The 21,943-nt window shown below is 35.7% G+C and overlaps 1 protein-coding gene across 16 annotated transcripts in view; it reads right to left on the reverse strand.

The window, feature by feature from the left end:
* Positions 1-820: 820 nt before the first annotated feature.
* PICALM (phosphatidylinositol binding clathrin assembly protein) overlaps positions 821-21,943 on the reverse strand; it is a 107,188-nt gene continuing 86,065 nt past the window's right edge. For 8 of the 16 annotated variants that reach the window (XM_060303862.2, XM_060303861.2, XM_060303860.2 and 5 more), the window contains 7 exons: positions 21,854-21,884; positions 21,574-21,673; positions 18,187-18,210; positions 16,740-16,799; positions 14,914-15,018; positions 3,435-3,537; positions 821-2,165 (listed from right to left, as the gene is read on the reverse strand). In XM_060303862.2, the coding sequence (XP_060159845.1) occupies positions 3,445-3,537; positions 14,914-15,018; positions 16,740-16,799; positions 18,187-18,210; positions 21,574-21,673; positions 21,854-21,884 (413 nt within the window). In that variant the 3' untranslated portion in view covers positions 821-2,165; positions 3,435-3,444. The remainder of the gene's footprint in view (positions 2,166-3,434; positions 3,538-14,913; positions 15,019-16,739; positions 16,800-18,186; positions 18,211-21,573; positions 21,674-21,853; positions 21,885-21,943) is intronic. The other 8 variants (XM_030835885.3, XM_060303863.2, XM_030835884.3 and 5 more) reach the window with 2 other exon arrangements.

Here is a 21,943-nt window from a genome sequence, read left to right on the forward strand (position 1 = left end):
TGGACCATGAAGCAAAGACCTGATTCCAATGTCTGTTAGCTTGTCAACCTGAGCAAGTTCCTTATTCCAATCTGTAAAATGGGTAAAATGTGGATAATACTAATCCAACAAGCCCAAAAGTTTGAACAATAAGATGGAAATGTTTATGAAGGATTTCACAAACTTGAATATGTTGGGGAAAAAAAAAAAAGTAGTATAAAAGGAACAAGCCATAGACCTCAAATATAACATCCACTCAAACACCACCAGGAGAGACAAATCAAAATCTGTGATGATGTTAAGGAAGTTAACTTACAAAAGTACATTTTCCAGTCTGTATGAAAATGGTTTAATAATAGTGAAACTTAAAAAGTGGTAAAATTAACAATGTATATTGGTTAAAGACTATGTTTTCCAACCATGGCAAATAGTATGCAGACATTTATCAATGCAAAGCTTTTAGTCCCTCTATCATGTACTCTGGATCCTACTTACTATTCAACATGAAACATGATACAGTCAGAGGTTTCTTTGGCAGACATAATCACATGCATCAATAGGTCAAATTCAAAGCATTTTCTCCCTTAAACTTACCTGACCGAAGGCGTCTGATCAAAAGACAAAAATGAACAGTTTTAATAAGTAGTTCAGTTTCTAGAAGGTAACAAAAGTACCAAGATCAAGCTTCTTGGAAGTTAAGTTAAAAGAGAAATAAATTTTACATTTTATTAAATCATCAAATATAATCACTTGGGTATACTTTTATTAGCAAAAAATAATAATACCAATGATAAAGAGGAAAAAAGTAAATGTGCCTCAGACCAGAATACCATAACAAAAGTTTTGTGGAAGCTGCATTTTATTTGAAAATCCACCCATTTTTGCTAACATACATTTTAATATTGTAAACAAAAATAGAATCTGCAGAGACAATGCAACAAGTATGCTTAACTCATGTACAGAATTGCTTTCCTACAACAAACTGTCCTTCTTAAGGCCCCTCTCAACCCAAATGTTAAGATGTATTTACACAAAGCACCGATCAACAGTGCAGCTTAATTCTTCGTTAACTAAACTCTTGGCTAGACATTAACTTTAAAGATACTATTTCCCCTTATTTAAAAGGTACATGATCATAACATGGCATGAGCCAAATAAAAGGTTCAAGGATTTTGTCCCCTCCCCTCCCCCCATAACACCTCCTAGAGTTTTACTGAAAAGAAGGAAAGTCTTGAAGTGAAAGCAATTCCTCACATTCATTTTGGAAAGGCCCTAATGTCAAATGGAAAATAATGACATGCCAAGCACAAAGCAGTAAAGTCCCTTCCCAATGCACTAATGCTGAATTTAAAATGTAGTGCTTTTCCCAGTTCTGTGAACTGTTCCCTTGCAAAATCCTAGGCACAGAATTGACTATAAGGATTAATGCATTTATAATGCTTCCCTAAATCCCATAGAAACTGAGAATTCTTAAGCGATTCAGACCTATGGACTTGCCTTAAAATATTTAGTGCTCTGTATGTCAGCTGAAAAGCATTCTGAATCAGATTCATTCTTATGGATAAAAATCAAACATACTGTGTACATCCATACTCATTTTCATAAGGAGGTTTGATACAATATTAATGTTACGTAAATTGATAATCATAAATAAATACAAATACTTAAGGAATGTCTACTGCAAACTGAATATATAATTTTTTAAAAAGAAAAGTTAATTTTAGTTACTGTTTCTGTATCTGTGAGGACTGGAGAAAAGAAAGATACTGCATAATTAAGAATTATGATTTGATCCCCCCAAAAGAGTCCTGTTGCATTACAGTAAAGGACACAGCTCTTCTCTCCAGGCAGCTTTTCCAAATACAAATTTCACTCTTTCCAGATAAGGGCTTTTCTTGGTAGGTTACTGATTATGGGTATTAACAGGAGATGAAAGAACTGAAGAATTAGTCACCAAAAAGACAGTCTGAATTCATGGCAATTCTTGGCTTTATAAACTGTATTGATACGTTCTCCTATCAACTAGTCCCAATTTCCTTCATGGGCCTTCATTGGGTTACTGTAGCATTCTAATGAGAGTTTAAGAGACAGCAGTTTGGATTTTGCTGGAAGTAAGTATTTGCTGCTTGAGCACTTGTCTTTTTGGAATAATTCCATTCTCTTCCATCTAGTTACATAAACTGTATCTGGGGGAAAAAAAAGAGTGTAAGTTAATTCACTGCATTGTAGGGTATCTTCTCATAAGTAAAAATGCTTTGTGCCTCTTACTATTCAACTTGCCTGGAAGTGTTCATGGCATGCTTATCACAAACCCTGATTACAAAACGAAGTCCGTATTATCAGCTTATCATGAGCCAGAACTCAATATTTGAAGCATAACTACTACAGGAACTTCCAAATATCTTTCTAATTACTAAAAAACCAAGGGATATGGGAAGAAAGAAGACGAATGATTTTTCCATGACAAGTTCAGAAAATCTCTCCATGAACACAAATATTCCACATAAAAATCTCATTTAGGCAACAAGCAAAATTTGAAATATTATTTCCAAATATTATAATAAAATCAGAGATAATTAAGGCAACAGTAATATTATATTTATTAAAAATTTCTGATATAAATCAAAATCTGAAAGATCTACAAAAGAATACTTTTCAATAGGGTGTCAACTAGTCACTCAGATATTTCACTCATGATATCTTTATCCTTTAAACTGCTCATCCAAAGACATTACTGAAATGATGTGCTAATAAACTGTTGTCAAATCAGAAGAGTACAAACTCTCAAAGATCCAGAAGGTGTATCTACACTGGGGGCTACGGCATCAAGAAGAACAAATGACATTGTCTTCCAGGAAAAGAGGCAGTGTGGATCAAAAGCAGAATCTTTCTATCAAAAAGGGCACTAAGTATTCACTTGCCTTTAATTTAAAAAAAATATATAAGCTGTTTTTTTGGAAAATACTACTATTTTAAAATGAAAAAGGCATACATAAAAATATAACCCTTTAAAGAAATTGTTAAAATGAATTCTTCACAATGAATCCTGGCCATTATGTTAAAACTAAAGATGCTCCTAATAAAGCTTGAATCCAGTGTGTAAAATTGTGTTGTTCTCTATAAATCTTTTAAGACTGAATAAAACACCCAGTTTTTAACGGCTGGTGTTTGAGCTCATCCATCTGCTGTGCACAGTGGATGCTTATATGTACATATGTGAGATGGTCTTTTGATTTCACATCTTCTAATAATGTTAAAGATATTTTCCAAAAGTTCTTTGTCCTTATGCCCTGTCTTGATCTATTCTTCACCTAAAGAACAGAGGAGGAGGAGAAAGAGAGGGAACCTAGAGTCCTTTAAAGAAACAGAGGAGAAGAGTAAATTGTGCTTAATGTTTGGTAATTTTTAAAAGTATTGATATTTAAGTCCCCATCTCCCCCAACAAGCAGCAATACCTAAAGTGATTTATAAGAAATCCTCCAAAGAGAGCTCTGCAAAAGGGTCCTTTCCTGAAGCTCTGTGAGGACTGTGACTGGAGGGGCTGGATGCTGCCGACAGCTGGGGGAAAAGAAGACAGAGAGAGGGAAAGAAAAAAAGATCTCAGAATGACAGAACATGAAAGCAGAAAATGTAATGAAAGAAGAAGTGGTTTTTGTTTTGTCAACTTTAATAAATATAATGGCAGCCCTTGCAGAAGGTGGAATTATTTAAACAAAAGTTTCAGTCACACGTCTAGTTAAAAGGGTATCCAATGGCATGTGTTTTTCAGAAAACAAATTCTTGTTTCTGAATTCCAAAGGAATAAAGTCTTTTACCCAAAAAGGTTGAAATAAGCTGACCCATGGTTAAGACTTTTATTTTATGTGTGTGTGGGAGAGGGGAGGACGGGAACCACAGCCTAATTGTGAGCCACAGAAGATGGCTTCCTGTGTCCAGGCTGTCTGTCAAACGGTGTGTCAAATCTGACCTCAGTCCAGACCCAACACATCTAGCTGCAATACCCTTTCCTTCCTTCCTCATAAGAGGTGGAAAGTCCTGTTCTCAGTGTTTACACTTTTTTGACATGGAGTTGTCTCCTGCCTGTTTATCTGGACATGCCACAGCTGATGCTTATACTTTGGGAGGTAGAAGGAGCTTAGAGGTTATCTGGTCCAACTACCCGCATACTGCCCTGAATACATGGAATACTTAAGATCTTTGGTTCAGCTTCCTGTTAGAATACATTCACTTGATTCTTGGAATTTGCTCCTGTTGTTTAATTTGAATATACAGTAAGGCAAGCAGACTGTTGAACTCCATAACATATCTTTAGTAACCCTAAAGTACCAAGATGTTCATTTCATACATGTATCTCCTTCACCGAGCCTACTTTAAGAGTATTTTAAACCAAATATGAGCCATTTTAGTTTGGAACAAACTTTTAATTTTTTCCTCCTCCTGCATCAGATTGCAGAGGCATGAACAGGAATGTTCAACTGAGCATTAAATCAAAGTTAAGACTAAGTAGAAACAGTTTCAATTCATACCTCAACATTCGAATTCCTATAAAGGATTTCAAGGCTCAAAATCTGTCTTTGCTGGGTCAAAGTGATCTCATTTCTACCTTTTTATTTTCTTAAGAAAAGCACTATAAAGAATGAAGAGCCAATGAGTTTTCAACAAATATTACACCACAAGTATGTGCAATTTGTTGTTTTGGATGCCAAGATTAATTTACAGGTTTAGAAATCATCTTCAGTTATATTAGTGGTTGAGTCATTTTCTTAATCCATACCTTGTTCTCAGAAATAAATGTTCAAAGACAATGGGAAGAGACAATGGAAAAGTTGATGGAATTACACAAGCAGCTACAGATGGGAGGACAGGACAGCAGGTCTGGGTTTGGAGATTCAAGTATCATACGTGCTGAGACAGAATAAGGTGCAACTTATTAGAAAGACATTTCCTCCTCACCTTTCAGACCAACCAGGATGACCATTCAGAAGCGAAATGATTTTAAGTAAAGTGATCCCTGAGCTGGAGGGAGTTTAAGATTAACTGGGTTTTTCTCCAAAACAGATTTTCTTTTTCATTTGAAGTTAAAAAACAACAACAAAACCCCCCTGCTTACTGCAGATAGCTAAGCATCCAAAATCAACAGTCTCCCATGAGAGCCCCACACTGAAACATCTTCTTAAATCAAATTTTCATGAGGGCAGCAGTCTGAAGACCTGACAGTCTCAGGGGAAAATGTCCCTGAAGAATATGGTCAAAGGGAGCACCAGAATTCTGTTCTTTTCCATATGTGTGCATACTGCTGGAGAAAAGTCCTGGAGGCTCAAAAACAATGTTGAAGAGGATCAATTTTCCTTGAGGGAAGAAGTGCTAGTTTCTAACTAATACTTCTACTATTCTGTTAAATTGGCAAAACAAACATATACATATGTCTTATACCTATAAAAAATATGTAGCTAAATTAAAACATGAGAAAACAAGACTTAATATCCCTGCAGTAAGTTTCATATCATCAACATCCATTTCAAGCAGATGAAACCTTGGCCCAGACTGGACTGGCTGACTGCAGCGAGTGCCAAGGACTGAGCCATGGAGCAGCCCTTCACCAGCGGGCCCCACCCCTTCCTGGCACCTGTACCGAAGCATAGGCACATCTTGCACTGGTGAGAAGGTAGTCAGCTCAGCGAGTAAATAAGGAAGCAGAAGGAAAGGAAATATACTGCAATCGCCCAGTTAATGCTCAAGGAAAGAAGGAAGAACAAAGTACACAAAGGAGTAACAGGATCCTGGTGGGTGAGAAGCAGCAGGATTTAAAGAGCCTGAGAAAGTCAAGTTAACCCTCCTTTACTTATAATTCTTGGGAGTAGATTAAAGAACACGTAGCGTTGCTACGTACTGGAGGATAAGGAATTTAAAAAAAGAAAAAATCCAATGACCATCATTAATTACAATATCACCGTATTTTACAAGCCAGCGTAAGACAAATTGTAACTGACCATTCCAGTAAAATTCTACTACAAATATGCCAACACACACACACACACCAAACAAAAGAAAAAGACTTTCACTCATTTATTTCAAGTAACATTCTCTATACCAAAATTCCCACAGAACTAAAAAATTAGTACAGCTATCAGTTTGTTCAAATTAAATCGACCTACCTCACAACTAAATATGCCATTTAAACAAAGCAGTCAGTCTCACTAGTCTAATACAGACATACTTAAAGTCTTCTCATTTTATAGGAAAATGAAATACTGAGAAGCAGTGAAAGAAGAGCCGCAGATAAATAAAAATACTAAAATGTACAAGTAATTGATGATGGCAACTCTCAGCTGACATTCCTTCACCCACTCCCGCCACTCTAATCAACCTTTAAAAAAAATACGTTGAAATAGAAAAAAAAAGAATCTAATGTTACCAAAAATCTTTGTTTTTATCTCCAGAGCAAAGATTTTTTTTTGGCTGTAGTGTGTGTTTAGTATAGTAAAGACAAGAGTACAGAAATCGTAAGTTAACTTTATAAAAAAGCAAACATACAGAGAATAAAGGAATTTTTAAAAAAGAATTCTATCAGCACACTAAAGATCATAAATAAAAATGGTTACTCCTTCATTCTACTCCCATTCAACACCAAAGAAAGAAAATTTCATGTTAGAACAGGAAAATAGCATCAGTCTCAGAAAGTGAACCTAGTGCAATTGAAAGCTTACGGGAGAATAAAAGACTGGGTATTTAAGGACAAACTTGGCTGTGCTTAAAATTCTTAGCGAAGAAGCAAGGTGCCACATCTTTACATTTGAATTTGTATCCAAAAGCCTGGATAGCAAATAGCAATGCTGTAAAGACTCATTTTGTCTTTCTTGAAGAAGCAAAGTTAACATCTTAGGAAAAAATGGGCGTATTTCCTTTGCCTGGGATGAGAGAGCACAGTTTTATGGAAAGGAATCTAATCCTGGCTCTTTTGTAAAATGAGGTTAAGAATATCAAGACCCAATACCCACATCCCCGTTAATGGCTGTCTTGAGGATTAAAATATACAAAAAGCACCCTGGCATATGTTAGTCACTCAAATATTAGTTCAACCTTCCTTACCACCTACAATCAAATGCTCATCTAGTCTTACATAATAGGAGCCACTCTGTCTTGTCTGTGTTGCTCTTATAATAGTTCTTATTTTACCATCAACCAGTCACTTGTGCTTCCATATTATACTCACCTTTAGGCTCCTCAGATGTAAGAAACATATTCTCCCTGTCTCTTGTTCAGCAACTAGCAGTGACTTACACATATTATAAGCATTCTATAACATGCTAAATTAAAATGTTTTTGGTGATAAAACAAGCTCTGTATAAAAATGTCACCAAAGTCGGATATTAGAAGTATTAGAACTTCCCTATTAATTTTTACCCTTTTAAAATGTCTATTTTTACATGTTATTTAATGTACATATTGTTGTAGGGATATATAAATATAAATACACTGAGGGTACATGCTTAAAGAATATTTTCCTGATATTGCTGTGCAATGGAAACATTTTAGAAACCTCAGCCCTACCTAATATGATTTCACAGAGATGTCAGATATAAAACTGAGCACAGAAAGGTATGTTGTTTTTGAATAATGTTAGACCACGGCCAGACCACTGAATCCAGATGCACAGGGATATAAACATATAGTGCTGCATTCCAAAATTTTATACTAAAGATAATGCTATTCTCAGCTGTCTCTGTGAAGTATAGCTAAAAGAGAGGACTCCTTTCTCCACTGCATAAGGTAGAGGGCCTGTCCTGTACGTTGAGTCTAGTGCCTTTTGATAACTGCTTCTTGGGTTTATGCTTAACACAACCCATCTTGGGCTTCTGCCCATCAATAACATCACAAAGTTACGCCAACCTTACTCCTGTCACCTTCAAAGCACTACTTCATCTTGTCTTAGGGGCACCAAACAGTGACCTAAGAGGATTTCTCTTTGAATGTGTTGTTTCTAAACCTCTCTACTGCTAGAGTCCACATAACTTAAAACTATTAACATAGGAGTGACATTATTCCAAAATGGCATCTAAGTCATCTCCTTAGAATTATGGCAACCTAAACCGACAAAGAGTTAAAGAAGACCAAATTGGAGAGAGGGAAATAGATCAGAAGATTTCCTAAACTCATGGGAGGAAATACTATTAACTGACCTAAGCCAAAAATAAACAACATTTCTGTATATCAGAAGTATTTGCAAGGGTAAGAGAAGTCTGTTTAAAGTTCCATTTGATGGATGGAAATCATGAAAACTGGCTCAGCTTATTTGAATAAAATGTTCACTGCTCATTCATATTAGACTCTTACCCCTTGAAAACCAAAGAAAATGAAAAGCTGTAACGTTTATGTCAACTGGTACATAAGGAGACAAAATAATAATTACATGTGCCTACAATGCACCACTTATTTGCTGTTTATTGAAAATATGGCACTTTTGTTTGGTTAAAAAAAATTTCCAAACTGTGTTCCATATATGAGCTTGAGGTTACCTGCTTTTACCTGATTTATCTATTGGGCTTCCACTAAAAACGTCTAAGACAGAGTTCCTTAGACTTAGACATTTTCAAAAGAGGTTTGCCCCTCCCCACAAAAAGAGACTTATAAACTGTATTAAATTGGACCAAATAAAGATTTTAATTACTATAAAATAAAGCTTGGTCCTTTAGGGTAACACCACCTCCACAAATGCTGAGCCAATTCAGGTGCTGCTGACAGAGTCCTCAAGAGCGGTGTGTCAGGTTCCTGTAAACAATGTCCAGCGTCTACACCTCATGTGGATGATTCAGGCCCTAATGCAGACCGTGCTCACCCAGCCCGCCCCATCCCCACACCACAGTGACTACCCTAGCCTGTGGTTCTCTATGAGTTTATCTGATGTCATCAGATAATAGTGAGTCATGATTAAGGTTTCAAAATAATGAAGTATGAATTATTATATTTACAATAAAGATAATTTGTAACACATGGGAAGAAATATAAACTGTATTATTATAAATCAGAAGTTGGGAATAGGGACACCTCATGGAATAGAAACAATTTCTGAAAATAGGGCAACCTTGTAACATTTTCTTCTAAAGACAAAAAAGGTTCCTTATAATCATCAATTAAAAAACATAAACATCCACATTCCTAAGTCAATTACAAATATTTTCATTTGGACCTTTCAACAAACTTATAAAGTACACAAGGTAAAAATCACCATTCTATATATAAAGAAACTGAGGCTCATCAAAGTTACGTAGACAATTTTCTCTGAAACACCCGGTTAAGTGAGGAGTCGAGCTGAGAGTCTGTTGAACTGTATCCCCTAAAAAGATACGCTGAAGCCCTGACCCCTATGAATGTATTTATGAATGTGACCTTATTTGGAAATAGGGTTTCTGCAGTTGTAATCAAGTTACGACAAGGTCGTTAGGGTGGGCCCTAGTCCAATGACTGATGTCTTTGTAAAAAGAGGGAAAGGCCATGTGAAGACAGAGACACAAGGAGGATGCCATGTGAAAGAGGCAGAGACTGAAGTGCTGCAGCTCTAAGTCAAGGAATGACTGGGGCTACCAAAAGCTGGAAGCGGCAAGGAAGGATCCTCCTCTAGAGAATTCAGGAGGAGCGTGGCCCTACTGACACCTTGTTTTCGGACCTTAAGACTCCAGAACTGTGAGAGATTAAATTCCTGCTGTTTTAAGAAATCGAGTTTGTGGTACACTTTGTTACAGCAGCCCCAGGACACTAATAACAGACTCGAAAGCAGATCTGCTGACTCCAAGGCTGGTGCTTTGCTTTCTCTCTAAAATCTGCTATCTCAAGCTCAACTCAGCTAGAATTCATGGCTATGTTTTAATGTACAGAAAAAAGTTTAAGAGTCGAGAAATAATTTTTTAAAAAGGACTTCTCTAGTAAATGTTAGACAGTCAATATACCTGTGTGCTTTCTATATTCACAGTGCCGTACACAATCACTGATGTTCATCATGAGGATTTTGAAGAACTTCACAGTCACCCAAGATTTTATGAATATGTTCTAAGTTTTGTTTAAAACAAGAATTAGATTTCCACCTTTTAGAAAAAATGTTCTCAGCAAAAATCCAGTGAAAAGGCCTGGTCGTACATGTTGTCTTATTAACAATAATGGTAAGCAGACGGGACTCCAGAAACATTCTCACCTATGGTCCTAAATCCCAATTCCCAAAGTAAATCCCCTCCTGAGCTCTTCTACTAAGCAAGGATGAATGAGCACAACACACTGCTGACAAGGAAAAAGGCTTTCACAGAAATGCAGCTGGGCAGATCAGCTGACAGAGAGGCACTGCCAACACCCACAGTTAACATACCAAGAAAGTAAACAAACAAACAAACAAACAAACAAAACTAAACTAAGCCTAAAAGCAAAGAGAGCTATTGGTTCTTATACACAGGAAAGTCATTAAAAGGCTTTTTTTTTTTTTTGGTAAGACTTGAATTATTCCAATATCCAAAGCCAACAGTGCCCCCATTTACATCGGTAAAAAGCACTCACAACTAGCCATTGTGTCCTTTCAGACACTTAACTGATGTCATACTTACTTAAATTTGGCCAATACAAAAAAAACCCAGCAGTCATTTTACATCTTTAACCACAGCCTCCATTAAAAAACCCCTCAAAGCCCCCCAATACCAACCAAGAAAACAATAAAACTTTTAATATGCTTATTTTAAAAAATAAATCCCCAAATGTAACACTCTACTATGGTTTTCATATTGCTTTTGGGAAAACAGATAAGGGATCAGTTTGAGTTTCTCATATAAATAAGTGACAAGAACATAATAAACACAACCCTCCCCCTCAAAAATCTTCAACATCTAAACTGTCTTATAAACATTCATTAAGAGAATGTTAGCTCACGTCACAGTAACTTAAAAAAAGCAAAACTAACTAGGTTAATTGTCTTCATGCTTAGTAACATAATAGCTGCATACTGCAACGCAGAACGAGTTTATAAAATATTGACCAGCAATGGATATTTCAATTTATATACCAGTAAGTACCAGTAAGATTTATACAAAGCATGAGCGAGAGGGCATTAAGAGTCCCCACTCTCCCCAAGTTAATGAACACATTAGTAACCGGTAACAGGCAATCAAATAGTGTGAGGAAGCACAGAAGAGGAAAAAAAAGCATTAACCAAAGGTATCTAGTGTTTTCCATGTAGTCAAACACCTAGAAAGATGCACTCATGTAAAACATTAAAAAAAAAAAAAGCTACAATGTTAGGCATGGAACACAAGAACGTAATACCCATCTTTAAGCATCTAATAGTTGTGTTAAAATATCTTAAAAAATACAGAATAAGCCAGCACAAAAAATGGGATGGGAACAGAACAGAAGAAGTGTATAGGTGTATAGAGAGGCATAATTTCAACACTACAGTGTAGTCTATTAGATTAAAGCTATTCTGAAGACCATTTCCTAAAGAACAAAAAGTCTGAGCTAACAGTCATGTGGAAGGTATTAGCTACTTTCTCACTAGCAGGCCCTAACACAGCACTAAGAGTAATCTAGATATAATTCAGAACACACAACACATTGTTTGAAATACCTCACTGATGGTAATATGATAAATATATGTGGGAGGGTTGAGGTACTCTCAAGTATATTAGCTTGGTTCAATGGTAAGTAGGCAAGAGACCAGGAGCTACAAGTTACACCTTTGGTAAGTAATGGCTCCCAAAAGAAATACTTCAAGGAATAGGAAAAGATTTTTGATAAGAGCTGGAGAACTGGGATTTGATTAAAAGATTCTATTTTGATGGCATTTGACTTACATTTAAACTATCATTTACTTTATAATGTACAAAGAGACGTCTCTGCCTCAAGGAATTTTTATTGCAAAAAAGAGCAAAACAATGAGAGAACAATTAAAAGGTAATTCATTAAGAAAAATTACTTTGGTTACTACTACCATTGGATGGACAAAGTTAATGCAAGGGACTGGCTAAGAATCATTAAAATACTAAAGCATGAGAAAATCTTTCCTACTTCAAAGATAAATCGTTTAATTTTTAAATGATTAAAAATATTCAATCATGAAATTAAAGGTGTCTTCATTCTTCAGGTGACAGTCATCTAACATTTTAACTTATGGTCTATTAGCATAAATTAAACCAATTTTGAACACTGCTATAAATTATTACAATGGTTATAAGTAAGTAAAAAGCTATACCAATGAGAAGCAGAGTAAGTTACGAAATGGTAAAGGTAAGTTTTCAACCAAATTCACTTGTTTGACAAATAATGTTCAAAAACTATCATGAATCAGGCACTGTTTTAGGAACCATGAACACAGAAGTAAACAAGCCACATCTAAGCCTGCCTCTATGAGGGTTACAATCTAATATGGGATCAGATGGATGGATGGATGAACGGACAAATGGATAGACTGATGGACAAACAGATGTCAAGTAGTGGTAAGTTCTATAAAGAAAAATAATGCAGAATAAGGAAAAGAACTTCAGATCTCAGAAGAACTGAAAAGGGACAAGACATGACTAAGATTGAGTAAAGAGTAAACGCACTTTATGACAGACAAAGGACTTCTGGAAAAGACAAACAGCAGCAGAACACTGGATACTTATCGAGAGTTATAAAGGCATGGGAATTGAATATTCTGTTTATTCATTATTATTCTTACAAAGAGGGAGATTTTGTGAGGTAGTTTTTATGACAGAAGGAAAGCCTTACATTTCAGTTATGTTAGATTTGTCTCCTCAGATTTTTGAATATGGAGATGATACAAATGCTGCCTATAAAAGTTTACTCCAGTATCTACAAAATGGATTAAATTAGAAAGGCAAGAAAAGTTCCAATCTGGGCAAAGGATATAGACTGCAAAAAGGGTGGAGCTAATAATAGCAGAGGAACAATTAGTGGGACTTTATGACAAGACATATGGAAAACAAAGGGGTAAAAGGAATTAAAAGTAACATAAAATTTAAGATTCTGACTTTCAACTGATTCAAATAACTGCATAAGGAGAAGACCAAAGCCTCTTTGAGCCACTTTACTGCCACCTGATTTTCTTTTCCTAGTTATCAATTTCCTTCCTTCACAGGCTTTTCTCAATCAGTAATATTTAAAATTAAGTACTCGCTTCAAATTTGATTTCTCAACTAGAAACTTATTACCTTAATGTTCTCATTCTCTTCTCTTCTGGTATAATTAGAAAAAGGCAGTTCTATCACTCTTTCATTTAAAGAACTTGGAAATTCTTGCACTTTTTTTGGTGTTTCAGTGAAAGTTACATGGATTTCAAAAGGAAACAGGATATAAAATCTGTGTTAAGAAAACATGCCAGGAGGCCAGCAATTTTTTTAAAGGTAGATTTTACTAAGATTTTTTTTTTACCATATTAAAAAAAAAACCCTCATATAAAGTGTTTCAAGGTTAAAAGTATTATCCAAAATTGTATAGGATGCTCTTGACAACTACAGTAGTTATATCCCAAATACATAAATATAGTTTATAATATAACAGGAAACCCAAGGAATTAGCAGAGTGCTTCGTTGCTGACAAAAGGAAGACAGTACTACTGTAGTGGCCACAGGGGCTGAGTTGCACTAGTAGAGAGGCAGTGTGGCACAAATGAGCACTCGACCAGGAATCAAGGATTCTGGGAGCTAAGTTGCATTTCACCACTTATTTAGTTGAAGAACCTTTCCAAGTCTCAACTTTCTTTATCTATAAAGATAAAGGATGATGACAATAGTGATCCTAGGCCCATCTACCTTAAAGATTATTTTGAGAATAAGATGAGATAATGTATGTGAAAGTGCTTGGAGACTGTCAGGCAGCATCCAAGGTTAAGGTAACAATATATTCTGTTTTCTGTTTCTGTTTCTGAGACAAAAGCTTCAACTGGATCAATACAAATAATTTTGGCCATGTAACACTGTATGCACTGGCAAGTGTAATACTTATATCCATTCAAGTGGAAAAGGAATAAGTCCATTACCAAATGCTCCCATGAATGTTTTCAAATAGCATTAAACACATAAAGTAACCAATCAGTTGGCATCGGAAGCCAAGAAAGGTGTACTTTAACAATCACATGTCATTATTTCTAACTGTTAAATGATATGAGCACAGCCACAGATACAGAAGGACAAGCTGTCCTATCACTTTACAAGGATCTCATTCCATAGTATGCTGCCAGAGAAGTAAATAACAGAGAAACTTCATATCTCCTCTCCTAACCACAATGAGAAGCTTTTTTTCAGAAAAAACAGATTCCCCTGATGCTAACAACGAGATGAAAAAGAAAGAGTGAATATTTAGGTGAATTTTCTTGAACTGGAAGAAGGCCTTAGAAACATTTGAAGAGGAAAGTCTTTCCTGTGAAGACATTAGGTCAGCATGGCATTTCAAGCTTTTTTGTCCTTTTGGAGGGGTTGCTTTTAAATATGATCTTTAGCAGCAGGAAGTTATCTAATGAAAAAACAGCATTCGCAACTTTTGAAGACTCGTCAAGTTTCACAAATATCTCAAAGGCAACACCTTTATTGTAGCACCATTCAAGCCAAGGCACTGAGTTCTGAGTTCAAGGTTTCTAAGGCCCACAAAGGAGAGCATGTCAGAATCATCATCAGAAAAAAGGTTCCTTAACCTCAGAAAAACCATCCTCTGGACCCACCAACTGTAAGTTATCAAGAATTTTCCATCTTTAATATTTGTAATCTGCTTATCCTTTCTTTCTAAATAATCAATATTCCTACAAACTCTTAGATGAGAAAGATATGCGAAGAAAATAACATCCACAATGAAGGGGAAAAAATGCTAATAACCTGCTTCTCAAGTTGTATAAAAGGATTTTTTGCTATTATATTTCTTCCACATCAAGCACATTAAAACAGTTACGTGTAGCATGTTAATTAGTACCTGTGCTCCTGATACAGGGCCAAAAGGGTTTGGTTGTCTCATGACAGGCTGGCTGTATATTAAGGTTGGTTGTGTCATTACAGGTACACTTCCCATTTGAGGAGGCTAAAAAAACAAAAAATGTCAAGTTAAAGGATGTTAACTCACATTTTCCTTATTATGAGTAAGTAAACAAGAAGGATGACAGGGATGAACAGTACTAGTACTTTTGCAGTAACTCAAAGGGAAAATACCTGTAAATGCAAATAAGACTGACAGCTACACATTTTTTTTTTTTTTGCTGTACGCGGGCCTCTCACTGCTGTGGCCTCTCCCGTTGCAGAGCACAGGCTCCGGACGTGCAGGCCCAGCAGCCACGGCCCACGGGCCCAGCCGCTCCGCAGCATGTGGGATCCTCCCGGACCGGGCACGAATCCATGTCCCCTGCATCGGCAGGCGGACTCTCAACCACTGTGCCACCAGGGAAGCCCCATCTACAAATTTTTAGGAGTATTTTTTCTTATATGGAAAGTCTTTAATGTGCTCATCTTTTAAAGTTTGCAAAAAAGCTCAACTTTTTCTACATGAGTTGCAAAATTCAAACTACGATAAACAGACAAAATAATTTAGACCAAAAAAATTTCCAAATTTGCCAGCTTTAGACATGGGAAACTTGAAACTATAAAATGGCTAAGACATTTCAAAGAAAACTGCCTTTGTGTATCAAATCAAGTTCTTATGCCATTATGCAAATAAGCACAAGGGAAAATAGTTGATTGTTTGAAGAAGTTTACTCCCAATTGAAAGAACCCAATGGTTCTTTCATTTTATTTCAGACGTTTTTAGGGAAAACCAAGAGGCTTAAATTACACACAAAGAGGTTAGTTCATTCTTAAATAATTGAAAATCTCAACCAACCATCTCTTTAAAAATTACCACTCCATGGTATATAATTAACGTAAGTGACAAAATAAAGTACACACTGACCACCATATTATTTTGGTTAAAATGCTATATTCTAAAACCTTACCTTTCTGCAAGTTCTATTTAACCTTTTAGGATGACTCCTATTTGTAGTGAGATTCATTTTGAGTTTTTTGTGCAGACACCTTTTTAATGTAATGACTACTAATCCAAAAGCTGTGAAACTCCTTCATATGCAGGAAAAGAGCTACAGATGTATAATAAATAAAGAAGTAGCAGAAGCAGCCACAGTAGCAATACCAACGGATGCAGTGCTGCCTCCCAACAGCAACAGTTCCGCCAAGTGTGTGGTGGGCTGAAGCCACTACCTTCATTTCTTATTTATGTGAGTCTATGTATTAAGAGAGTTGGGAGAGTAAGGGCAGTCTAGAATGTGGGTTGTGGGCAGCTTAAAGGTTTAAGGACTGTTTCTGTACTATCCCAATCATGTCATAGGAAAATTTCTGTGGCCTTTACTGAACTAAATTTACCCCTACACAATTCAAGAAATATTAATTCCCCCCTTCCTCTAGAGTGGTATTCAGGTTATAAGACCTCACTGGTATTAATGTAATATCACAGCAACGAAGACTTGGAGTTAACACTAATGTTTAAATGAGTTCATAATGAAGTATAAAATGCCTAACAAACTTATGAGAGGAAAAATAAGCCAAGTAAATACAGTGAACATTAATAAATAGTATCTGTTGTATAATGACTATTCTAGAAATACTTATGAAACCTATGCTATGGTGCAAGGTTCTGTGTTAGGCATTAAGGATATATGTGGCACTAAGTTCTTTTTTCAGTTAAGCTGCGAAATAAATTCATGTTAAATGTGAGTCAACCTATTTTCAAAAAGCTGTGTTGGGAAAAATACTTACGATTCCATATCCTATCATGCCTGTTGGTGTAGTAGCAGGATAGGCCATTACAGGGGGTGCCTGACATGATGAAAGAAAAAATAAACAAGGAAGTATAACTCATGTATGTCAACGGAGTTCAAGGAATTAATAGCTGTAGTTCCACTAAAAAGAATTGCTAAGACAGCTGTGATTAAATATGACATTTGTGTTCGTTAATAATTGTGTCAATTAAAGCTCAATGAAAAAAAGTGTCTTGAAATTAGCGGAAAAGAAGAATTATAAGAAAGAAAAAATACCATTTAAAGTTAGATACAACAGTGATCTAAGATTTCATTGTGCTTTTACAAGCTTTAAAAATATTCAGATTTTAAAAAATACTCAAAGTTCTAAATTTAAAGTCTATCACTAACATAAAAAATGTTTGCCTAGAAAAGTAGCATTACTGAATGTTTTCCTAGGTACTTCATTTTTTGAGCAAAATAAAATGTAAAGATCCCAAATCCATGAACAATCTGATCTTCCAAAAAATTAGTTTCTAAGGACCTCATTCACTCTTTTCAAATAACTCCAAAGATTTCAAACCACTATGGAGTATGACTATTTCTAAGAAGCACAAGTTCTTACATAGAGCATGTATACTAGTATTCCTTCTAATTTATTTCATAAATTATTTAAACTATCTTCTGCAAAGCACCAATTTGGAAGAGCGATACATTTTTAAGTCTGTTTATGCTTTAAGTCCTAAAAGAGCCATCTACCACTAAGATGTTTAAGGTCCCTTCCTCCTCCCACTTTAACTCAAAATAGACAATCTCAACACAGAATCATTTTAGACATATCTGCTGTCTTAACAACATTCCCTGTGTGTGTTATCTTATAATAAAAACTGAAGAAGCTGAATACAGGTGAAAGACCAATAACACTGCTAAAACATGAAAAATAACAAATTATATGGCAATTTGAACATACACATGGAGAAGTTAAATGAAGCATAACTAAAGTGAACAGTTAAAAGTTTAGTATTTGGGTGAGCATGTAGGACTTATTGGTCTCTCCCTACTTAAAAACCAAGAGCTGCGAGAGCAGTAGACAAACTGCCAAGTTCAGCAGAAGCCTGTAAGATTTCATGCAATTGTTATTTTCAACATTACCACAATCAACATTTCCCTTCATTCAGAAGTCATCAAGTGCATAGTGGCAGCACAGATACAGACACAGACACCCAGCCATCTGGCAGCAAATGGCAGAATATTAAGCAAGAAAAAAAATTTGTATTTCCCATGCCACCATCAGAATCAATTCTGCAACAAACCCACAAAATCAGTAGATGCTAGGAAGAATTTTTGGCACATTGAAAATCTGAATGTGAAAACAAGTAATAGCTAGAAGGTTATGAGATTCTGCTACAGCATTGGTTAACAGCATGCCAATTTATTGCAAAAAAGGCTAGTTTTTGGTCACTTACGTATTGTGGAAAATGCATGCCATTCTGTTTTTCCCAGGGAGAACAATTACATAATGCAATAACACTGGATTAGAACAAGTACTTACACAACAGAAAATACATAGAGAGCATTTTAGTTCACATGAACATTCATTAACTACTTAAAATCCCTTGTATTTCCAGTATCTAATGGAAGAACATCTATACTAAAACACTATCAAGGTTGACACAGGAAATTTAGTCTTTGGCATCATCACCTTACTTACATAATAGTTTATCGATTACAAGTGTCATCAAAACATAAAATCTATCAGTAGCATCAACAGTGCATCCCATAAACAGGGTTGCATTGCATAATGTCTACCACAGAAAAAAAGCAAACAGTAATAGAAAGAGTTGGTAGTGTAACATCATTATATATTTTAATAAAACATCAATGAATGGTTAAAATTTTAAAAAATTTAAAAACCTTGACAGTGTTTAAGGATTAATTAAAAAGGTTAGAAATGTAAAGAAATGTCAAAAGCAGCAGTTTATCTAAGTAGTGAATCACATCACCAGCCCTAAATGTTAGTCATTACAAAGAACCTCTATAAAATACATACATACAAATGTTTTACCAAAATCCTTAAGAGATGATATACCTTACCGTATACAACACAGCACCATAGATATTGCTTCTTATCAACAAATTCTAGATGGTTAGATGCCTATTAAATGCTAAAAGTCAATCTTAAGTCAAGTGCTATTCACAAACTTCTAATACTTCATACAGATTAATACTAATTTCATACAAAATAAGAAAATATTCATTGTATTTTTATATCATTTGGATTTATATCATTCCTCATATACTGTCAATGTATAATTCACTCCTGAGGCTATAACATCTACTAACCTAACCTCCTGCCATCCCTAGTCAGAGAGGTGTGTTAGAGTGGGAAAAACACTGATTGCGAGTCAGAAAGGATGGATTTCAATTTAAATCTGCTTTCTAGTTGCTTTGCAATTGAGGGAAAAAAAAAATTGCATAACTTTATCCTTACAGCTGGGACAACAGCTGCTCAAACTCCCCCAAGAGTGCACTATTTACAGACTCCGGATAGTGTGTGTATAAGTGTGTGAGTGTGTAAAAATGTAAACTATTTAAATGCAAGGTTTTATTATTGGTGACGGTAGTGACCACTACCAGAGAAAAAGTACTGATTTAAAAAGGTGGCTAAATTTCAATATTATTTTCCATTAATGGAGACTGAAACTAATAAAACTCTTTAATGTCATGTAAAACTTTAACAGCACACTATTTTTAGCTCAGCCCTATTAATTTTAACATACAGTTAACCCAAGGAAACAGCAAAACAGCACAGTACTCTGGAAGAGATTTAATAACAAAAAGTAGCTATAACAAGGATAATGTGGGGAGATCAGCTTGGTGCTTTGTAAGGACCTAGAGGGTGGGATGGGAGGATGGGAGGGAGACTCAGGAGGGAGGGGATATAGGTATACATATAGCTGATTCACTTTGTTGTACAGCAGAAACTAACACAACATTGTAAAGCAATTATAACCCAATAAGGATGTAAAAAATAAATAAATAAATAAGATGAAAAAAATTTAAAAAAAGAACGCCCCTGAAGGTATATTAAAAAAAAAGTGGGCAAATGGGGATATATGTATACGTGTGGCTGATTCACTTTGCTATACGGCAGAAACTAACACAACACTGTAAAGCAACTATACTCCAATAAAAAAAATTAAAAAAAAAAGGATAATGGGGGTCTCTAACAACAACAGAAAGGATACAATGTGTGGCTCGTGTAATCAAATGCTGATTAGCACACACTGTTGCAAGAAAGCATGTTTCAAATTTTTCTACAAAAAAATTGGTTTTCTCCGATGCAGGGAGACTTACTGGATTGGTAAAACAGCAGCTGACCAAGGATTGGGGTACGGCCACAAAACTACTCTGGGACGACCATACCTTATATTAACTAAAACCATTAGAACTTCTTCAGTACTAGATGCTAACTCATTAATTATCATATACAATTAATTTTCATTACTCATGGATTCTGTATTTGCAAATTTGCTATGCACTGAAATTTATTTGTAATCCTAAAATCAATACTTGTGGTGCTTTTGAAGTCATTCACATACGTGCGCAAAGTGGTGAAAAATTTGTAACCGGATGCATTCATTCCCAGCTGAGGTCAAACAGGGGCTGTGCCTTGTTTCAGCTCTGACATGAAGATGACCAGAAGATGGAGAAGTAGGGAACAGTGTAGTGTACTGCAAGAAGCTCTGGGGCCAGTTGGATAGGGCAAGAGTCTCTCAATTCAGGCACCTATTAGTGGGGATGCCTCAGGCAAGTCACTTAATACCTCTGGCACTCATTTTCTCTTTTGTAAAATAAAAAAATATATAATCCACTAGAATGAGTTTTTTTGTTTTGGGATTTAAGATTATAATCTATGTGAGATGTGTATGTGTATAGGCATACTCAATTAAAACTATACTTGCTTGGCTTTTGTTAATACTGTCATATAATTTATATAGTTGATTCTCCTTATTTGCTGCACTTACATTCTTAAAGTCACCAGAACACTGAATTAGTGAACACTGCACCATCAGTGCAGCGGTCCCCAACCTTTCTGGCACCAGGGACGGGTTTCAGGGAACACAATTTTTCCTCGGGTGGAGGAGTGGGGAGAGAATGGCTCAGGTGGTAGTGCGAGCGACGGGAGCGGCAGATGAAACTCTGCTCGCTTGCCAGCCACTCACCTCTCCTGCTGTGTGGCCCGGTTTCCTAACAGGCAGCGGACCCATACTGGTCTGTGGCCCCAGGCATTGGGGACCCCTGCATTAGTGAACACTGAGCCACTGTTGGGGGAAACACGTGTATGTGTGTGAATCTAGCAATTGGTTCAGTGTTAAGGTTATCTATTTATTGTAGATAGATAAATAATAGATTTGAAACCAGCAGTAGAGAATAGTGATTAAGAAAATATGCTCTGAGGTAAGGCTGCCTGGGTTCTAAAAACCCACCCAATCTCTGTGATCTGGGCTTACTACTTAATAACCCTGTGTTTTCATTTCCTCATCTGTAAAATTGGGATAATAGTTACTACCGTGTAAGGTAAATTTGAGGATTATATAAAACAAAACCACATATTATTTGTTAGAATCATGCCTGACACAAAGTAACCTTTAAATAAATGTTAGCTACTAAAATGTACCTGGCAAACATAGTCAACCAAGCTTCCTTTAAAAGAAATACAAATTACTTATATTTCTAAAACTTGGTAACAATCTTTCCACTTATGCCTTATCACTATTTAAAAAACATTTTCATGTTACACATTTACCTAAATCATTCATGTTAGTATATAATGAGCTTTTCCAACTCACCATTGTTGCAGCATTCCAAGCAGTTGTTGGTGCAACCTTCGGTTGCCAGTTAGATCCTCCAGTTAGCTTCTTTTCACCTGGCTGACTCCAATTTACATCACTTTAAATAAATATGAGTGAGAATATTAAGTGTGTGTAATTATGAAGTTTCTTTACTACACATTTAGATTGAACAGAGCATTTAAGATGCAGATGACATCTCTACACATACTTTCTTGAGAGGAAAGCCTAATCAACCTCTAAATGGCACATAGGGAAAGAATACAAATAAAACACTCACTTCTTAGTGGTTCCATTTCCAATGCCAAGATCTAGGACAGGAGAAAAAGAAAGCATTTAAAAACTAGACTAATTTTTATAAAACAACTTA

The sequence above is a fragment of the Globicephala melas genome, chromosome 8 (assembly GCF_963455315.2).
Source record: "Globicephala melas chromosome 8, mGloMel1.2, whole genome shotgun sequence".
Taxonomy (NCBI): Eukaryota; Metazoa; Chordata; class Mammalia; order Artiodactyla; family Delphinidae; genus Globicephala; species Globicephala melas.